The following is a 7,776-nucleotide window of genomic DNA, read 5'->3' on the forward strand; positions in this document are numbered from 1 at the left end:
CAGTGGGAGTACATTTCCCTGTAGTCTGGGGCCATTTTAAGGTCAGGAGTCAAATATCTAGTGCTTTTGTGTTTAGTGTTGCTCACGCAATTGATCATGTTTGTTCCTGTGCATGCAGGGTTACTCACTGAGATGAGGCAGAGCGTTTCGGTGGCTGGAGTTCATAAAAAAAAAAAAGCAGGGACGTCATCTGTTCATAATATCTTAAACTGCTGAAGTTTGCTGAAGATTAAAACAGATATTTATTTATTTCTCAAAAAAAATTCCTATGTGTTATGTTATGTATATAATAGGTGTCAGGACTGCAAATAGCAAATGCATGGCTCCCTACAAAGCCATTAGTTTTAGTGCCCCGTAGCTCTGAAAAGTATTAGCCCCTCTGCTTTAGGCTGCACTTTAGCCCGAGTCTCCTGCAGCTCCAGGTGTGCCAAGCTGCCACCTCCCCTTGCAGGGGACAGAACAAACCATATGGTCTGAAGTGACAGAATAGGTGCAGATCGCTTTTAACTCTCACCTTATGTCTCTATTCATACCTGGTTGTGAGAATAAATCCACCCAAAGGCAGGAGGATGTTCCAGTTTCTTCTTCAGCGGTTCTCACCCTTTCATATTCCTGCCCCACAGCCCTGAGCTGCGTTTTTCTGGTGGACCCAGCTTAATGACCATCTGATGGTTTGGTAGGCAAAAGAGTTTGACCTGCTCTTGGACAGGACATCTTGCCAGAAGATTGTGACCTAGCTTCCCCATCGGAGCAAAGAGATGTTTCCATTCCACATTTTAGCCAGACTGAGAAGACATTTTTCAGTTTGTCCAACACATAAGTTTCCGTATCTTTTTGCGTCTGGAGATTTTTGCATCATGATGTCAATTTTCTTTGTTGCAAACAGCAGCATCTTGTGAAAAAAAGTCATAGATTAAGTGCCAGTCATGAAACCTAAGGCTGGATGAGAGCTGAGTAAGGAAAAGGACACACACCAAGGACTGAATTTCCAGTAGTGCTTTCTGTTAGAGGAGTGTAGTTCAGTGTTTGAATCATTAGGTCAATGAGAAAGAGATCAAGAGAGTGAGAGAAATAGAAGAGATTCATTCTGCAGCCTAGGGAATACTTATAACTCTCATGCTCCCACTCTTTTATTTTATTATATGACTCATTGCCTTTTTTTTTCCCTCTAATACCTTGAGGTTCTTAAATAAGACTAATATTTTTGACAGTTTCCTGGGGAAAAAAAAAAAAGAAGTAACGCTGAACTGAGTTATAGTACGTAAGATTTCTGCTTTGATTCAGATATACTGGGGGGAGGTAGGACTTTAAAATTTAGTCTCAGAATAAGAAGTTAGCTTCACCTTGAAAATAATAGGAATCATGCGTTTCCATAATGACATTGTACCAGCAACACACTCTTCATTTTTCCCGTGGCTTCTTGGTAAATAAAAAAAGATGTTAAAAAAAAAAAAGGAAAAAAAAGAGAGAAATTAACTCTACAGCTGTGTTGAAGTTAAATGATTATTTTCCCAGTACAAGAGAAACAAAGTCATGTGTAACAATAATGCCAAAAAAACCCAGAGTGATCTTTATTTCCAGTCAAATGATGAGGATGAAGAAGAAAACAATAGAAAAACAAAGACAAATGTGAATGCTCCGCAAATGTTCCTCATTTTCCTTCCTCTCCCTCTCAATTTGTTCAGGGGTTGCAGCTAACCCATGATTAGTCCAGCTTTACCTCTAACATTTTTTCACATGTTGATTAATGAGGGAAGGCAGGCTTTGAAGCCACTTTCTTCTCCCAGACAGGTGCAGTGTTTTAACTGTGAAAGAGTTGACATGTGAATTATTTGTAAAGAGGGAGCTATCTAAACACATCATTAGCAAAGGACAAAAGGCATTGACCTAACCTGGTGCCACAGTACTTTCAAATCCTTGGTTGTTTTCCAACTTAATGATTGTTTAAAGATTTGCAATCGTTATTGGCAATGCCTATTTTGCCTCCATTGTTAAATTCAAGTGTTTGATTTGCATGGAGATCTTTTCCCTTTGTCAAATGTTGTCAGTATGTATGGCAAGTGCCATACTTCAGGTAATGTAATTTTAGGCATACTTATGTGCTTATCATGAAGGATGAAAACTACAATTTGTTGATAAAATATTGTCAAGAATCCGATCCCACTCCCACTAAGAAAAGAAAGTTAATGATAATCAATTGCTTCATTTTTGTGGCTTATAATTGGTTCCCTATTGAACAAAACAATGTCTCTCATGTTTGATTTTTATTGTATGCTCAAATTTAAGCACATGTCAGCAAGCTTTTATGAATTAAAGCCTTTGTGCTTCTGAATTGTTAAATCACATTTACAAATATTTAAAGAGAGTTATTGATTATCTCATGGTGGGGGGAGCAATGAATCCACAGTTGACCAAAGCAAAATGACATCTTTTATCTAACTAGACTTTTCATTCTCCTCAAAATTTAATAAAATATGTTTTACATCTATAGGTCAGGAACCAAAGAGCACATTAAGCATTCAAGTGAAAGGTTAAAGATCTACTACCAAGTAATGAAATGCCAGGTGTTTATGAAACTCCAGAGCCCTGTGGGGGGAAAAGTAGAGAGGAACGACAGGAAGAGTTCTCAACCTATGGGTAAAACAACATAAACAGGATACCAAAAAGAGAAGTGAGGAGGGAAAACAGTAATGAAGTGTTGCTCAATACGTGTGAAATCAGAGCCATAATTTCATCCTGCCAGAGGATAAGAAAGGAATGAACAATGAAGGCACAGAGGAGGAGGAGGTGACAGTCACTGTAAATCAATATCCAAGGTTAACACAGGACATTCTGTAAGAACACTGCTTCATTAAAAATAGGAGTCATGATGGGCTGGGATTAAGGGACACAACCAATTTAGACTCTGTTAGCTTTCTCTGTGGTATCCCAAAGCAGACTGGGGGGCAACTCCATCAGTTAACACGTTTACAACTAGAAAGTGACGGCTGCTACAGAAATGGTAAATAGTTATGAGTAGCAGGGTGCTGGACTTGGGGGTCCAGTGACCTTTTCAAGTTTAGATCTGCCATTATTCTGCCTTCCTTTCACTGAAAATAGGCGAAGCACTAGTGAGGGCTCTTTGGACTGGTGCCCAGCCAGCCGAAACAGCCAGCTGGAGATCTTCCAAGTGTAGGAGGTACACAGCTGTCAAGACGCTCTAGACTACAATACTGGCAGAGCCACCGATAGGCAGATGCTACTGCTGCAATTGCATCAAGCCCCGAGCTCAAAGAGATCCATCCTGTTTTCACTCAGACAATGTGGGAACTTGGTCTTTGCATAGTGCCTTATGAAACCCAAATGTCTGGAAATTAGCTGCTTCTTCCCATCCCTCTCCCTAAATTTCTCAATCTTGGGTTTTCATGTTGACATGAAGCCTGGGCAGAAGAAAGAGGGGTTTCCTTGTTATATTGCAACAGCCAAGCCTTCAAGCACTTCCACCTGGCCCCTGCTCCTGCTTCTTGCTCTCTGTGGAGCACGGCACCACAAGGAAACACCTGCCTTAGACATATTTCTGCCTACAGCTACTTATTTGTGGATTCATTTATACATTTTATGCTCCTGTTTTTACTGTAAGAAAGGTACATTTTCTTGGAATGAAGTGTCACTAGCTGATAAAATTGAGGACTATTGCCCTATGGTTCTGGAGGTGGAAAGGTGGTCTTTTCTAGTTTGGCTCCCTGCTATCTTTTGTGTATGTGCTTGTGGCTCGACTATAATTTCTCTGATTTAAACTCAGTGCAGTAAATCAAAAGTAGCTTGTGCTCATGTAGCACCTGTTGTCAGGACAATCGATTTTCCAGGAATTTCCTGAAATTAGTATGATTTCACACTGCTGGTGCCAAGTAGGCATGCTTATATACAGTTTACAAACAAGGAGACTAAAGCTCAGGGTTGACCCAATACTGTCAACTGGTGGCAGCAGCCAAAAAATACTTGGCCACAGAACCAGGCAGACAGAGCCATGTTCTGACCGGGCTTTTGTAGCAGTTGATTTCTTGTCTCTGCTGCAGTCATATCAATGGTAGTACGCAGGCCAATATCCATCCATCCATATATCTATCCATCTACCTACTTACCTACCTACCTAATCTGTGTGTTACTGAAGATGGTTACAGCTGATACAGTAGCAAGCCAAAGTCTGTCTCTCTGTGAATGTGTTAGATATATCTATATTGCTTTTTCTGGTGATCTCGAAATGGTCTCGAAAATTATTTAATCCTTCCAAAGTCATTATCACAGAAACTTAGAAAAGAGGAAAGCTAAAAGCCCTGGAGGTCATCTCATCCATCTCTCTGGTCCAAGGGACCCGATTATGATAAAGTACTAGTGAGTTAGAATCATAACAGATGGAGAATCATATGTATGTATACATTTTTTCCCATGGAGTAGAAGAGGGAATCATGTGCAGATTTTTTACATAAAGAAACAGTGTGTAGCTACCCACTGTGAATAAATCTAATTTAGTCATCTTTATGCCTCCCTGATCTTCATCCTCTGAAGTTTGCTGGAGGGTCAGATGTGCACTCTGGGAAATTTTCCAGATTCTGTGTTGGTTCTCTCTGCCCGCACTCCCCCTCTTTTAAAACCCACTACTCAGCCTTGCCCCGAAGTTTTTCTATGTTATAACAATGCCACCAGCAGTGCTGAGGCTGTGTTTAAGGCCCTGGCTTTGCTGCGGGCTGAGCGAGCGGCGCTCAGGTCCTTCGGTGCCGTTATGTGCTGCAGCCTCTGCGTGGCAGCAGAACACAGCACGCCTGGGAGGTGACAGCTTTGGACTAGACCAGGATCATTTTCAAAGGAAACGCTGGTGTTGGACACTGGGAGTTAGGGCTCTGCTTTCTGCTTCCACCTCTGCTACTAATCTTTATATGGTCTTTGGCAAATCACTTACCTTCTCTGTTCCCCAGCTGCAAAAATACTTAGGTGCCCAGTGCCCCATCCTGTTGGGTTTGGTCTGTTTTTCTTTTTTTTTTTTTCGTTTTTTTTTTTTTTTCTGGGAGAGGGGTTATGCTTCTTTTTAGACTTTGGCTATTTTGGAAATAATTTTCAGATCACCAGATACGTAACTCACCTGACAGTGTTATTGCTCTAAGGTGCACCTTATTTTTAACATGTGAGAACGTGCTGTATTTTTTGAAGTATTTCCATTCGTAAATGAAACCACAGTTCCACACTGACAGACTTCAGCTCTCACTTGCAATCTCATTCTTTTCTTTGCTTCTTTTTTCTTCCCCGCCCGCCACCCCCCCCCCCCCAGCAAACTCTTCAGAGATTTTAACAGTAAAAGAATTGTTCTGGGTTGTATTCATCTAACCTCACTGGGTGCTTTTAATCACTTCTCAATGAGCCAAAGCCAGGATCAACTTCCTTTTGTAAAACCCAGTTGAAGAAGATCAGAATCACAGCATTACACTTTAAAAATCAGTAGCAGTATTTATTTTCAGTGTAATAGGGCCTCAGCGCTCCAGATATATATAAGCACCCTGCTATATTAGATGCATTACAGATACATCAAGAAAAGCAGTGAAAAAATGAATGGGACTTATGGCACTAAATATCTACCCTTCCTTGGAGAACATATTCCAACTTATTGCATTTTGGTGTGTTGAGTGTTACTGTCTGTCCTTTCAGAGGTACAGCATATATATTTTTAATACTAATATGTCAGTGCTATATACACTACAGTACTATATACAGATGCTTCAGTTAAGGGCAGAACTCAGATATTTGAAGGATCTCCTGGTATCTGTCTGAGCTGCATGTGCCCCACCATGTGCTGGCACCCAAGGGACGGGTCATTTGGGGATGGGTTCCCACGCCCAGGGATGGGACATGTGCCACCCGAGCCTTTTCTCCACCTCAGTATAGCACTGCCACGTGTTCCGGTTTTGCCGATGAAACTCACGTATATCATTCTTCTTTGTCCAACCCCACAGCTGAAGGCTGACGAAAGGATCATCAAAACAGAGCACGGGTTGCTGATCCGCAGCTTGCAAAGAAAGGATGCAGGAGCCTATTTCTGCAAAGCCCAGGAGCACACCTTTGTCCACACCATCGTGAAGCTTAATTTAAATGTCATTGAGAATGGGCAAATGGAAAGCACTCAGAAAACTGAGGATGAGGAGGGCCGGGTGAGGGATTTGCTGACGGAGTCCCGGCTGAGGTACAAGGACTACATCCAGCTCGTCAGCAGCCCCAGCTTTAGCCTGGATGAGTACTGTGAACAGATGTGGCACCGGGAGAAACGGCGGCAGCGGAACAAAGGTGGTGCCAAATGGAAGCATGTGCAGGAGATGAAAAAAAAGCGAAACCGAAGGCACCATGAGCCAGCCAGGCCACCATCTACGTAGTTTGTAAATGCTATTTAAAGAAAGGACATTTTCCATGAAAAAAAAAAATACTGTGTTCTGGTTTTGTGCATCTTGCCTATGAATTAGTACTGCTTCTTATTGAAATCAGATAACTCACCATCACTATTAATCTGTGTGAGACAGTACAATGGGATTTGATACCAAACAAGACGTTCCTTATTGGAGTACCACACACCAGGCAATAATTTCCAATGCATTCATTAAAAAGAAAAGATGTACACTTTTAGCTAATTTCTGGGTAGCCTGAGGCTACATGAGGTGTGTTCTGTACTTCCTGCATAATTTTCACATAGGATTTAGTGTCTGTGTTCCCAGGTTAATATTTGCTGCCACATTCCACCCCAGAGGTGGTTACATTTCAGGGGAGGGAAGATGTACTTCTAGTTCTTTGGCATCTTTCTGAATAAAAAGCATGGTAGAAATGTGTGACAGATCCGCAAAAATACCTGCTAATTTACCCATTGGTTTTGTCTACAGGCACACGGGTGGGGTTTGTAAGCACAGCGAGGCTTAGCAAAAAATCAGATTAAGTATTGGCTTAGAAACAACATTCATTCTCCCTGTAAAAAAAAAAAAAAAAAAAAAAAGAGAGAGAGAAAGCATAATCATAGTTTAAGAGAGGGGAATTATCAAACATTACTCATTAGTGCTTGAATAGCCACCAGTTTGCAGTCCATCTGCTGAAATGAAATGTTGACTCTAATTGAAACTGCCTCTGAGATGCTTGGGAGTAAATTTCCTAAGTGGTCTGTGGGAGGTATGTGCACAAATCCTATTAACAAATAGGATATTCCTGCCTGCACCTCTCCTATCTCTCCAAAGGTTTGACTCTGACTGTTTCTCTGGCCCTTTGCTAGCTTTGTTTTATGCAGAGGAAAAGGAAAATAAAAGACAACAACAAAGATAAATGAAAGACGATGAGGGAAAATAGTTAGTGGCTGAGACCAGTGCTCTTGACACAGAGCTGACATTCCTCAGATGTTTGTGTTCTTTGGGATTTTCTCCCAAAGGTCTTATGTATTTTTAAGTTGAAAATTTGCATTGTTGGAATTAATACTTTTATTATAATTAAATAAAACAAAAGATGTCCATGTGTAAATAAAACTTGTAAGTTAGAAATTTGCTATATACCATGCTTTCATTTGTAAAGTGTTCCTTATTCCTTGGTTCCTATTATGATTTTAATAGTGTAAATTTTTCCATATAAGCAAGAAACACTGACCTCATTCTTGTCGATTTTTCATCAATGTGATTTCTTTGAATTTATTTCTGATATGCAGCAACAAACACAAGCTCCAAATCAGGCCTGCTGTCTCTTCTCATGAGTCACAACCCCCTTTTCCTCTCTTCCATCTAACCT

General features: G+C 40.9%; 1 protein-coding gene across 12 annotated transcripts in view; it reads left to right on the forward strand.

Moving 5' to 3' along the window:
- SEMA3D (semaphorin 3D) overlaps nucleotides 1-7,551 on the forward strand; it is a 143,891-nt gene extending 136,340 nt beyond the window's left edge. For all 12 annotated transcript variants that reach the window (XM_074573352.1, XM_074573355.1, XM_074573353.1 and 9 more), the window contains one exon: nucleotides 5,982-7,551. In XM_074573352.1, the coding sequence (XP_074429453.1) occupies nucleotides 5,982-6,395 (414 nt within the window). In that variant the 3' untranslated portion in view covers nucleotides 6,396-7,551. The remainder of the gene's footprint in view (nucleotides 1-5,981) is intronic.
- The last annotated feature ends 225 nt before the right edge of the window (nucleotides 7,552-7,776 follow it).

The sequence above is a fragment of the Larus michahellis genome, chromosome 1 (genome assembly GCF_964199755.1).
Source record: "Larus michahellis chromosome 1, bLarMic1.1, whole genome shotgun sequence".
NCBI classification, from domain to species: domain Eukaryota; kingdom Metazoa; phylum Chordata; class Aves; order Charadriiformes; family Laridae; genus Larus; species Larus michahellis.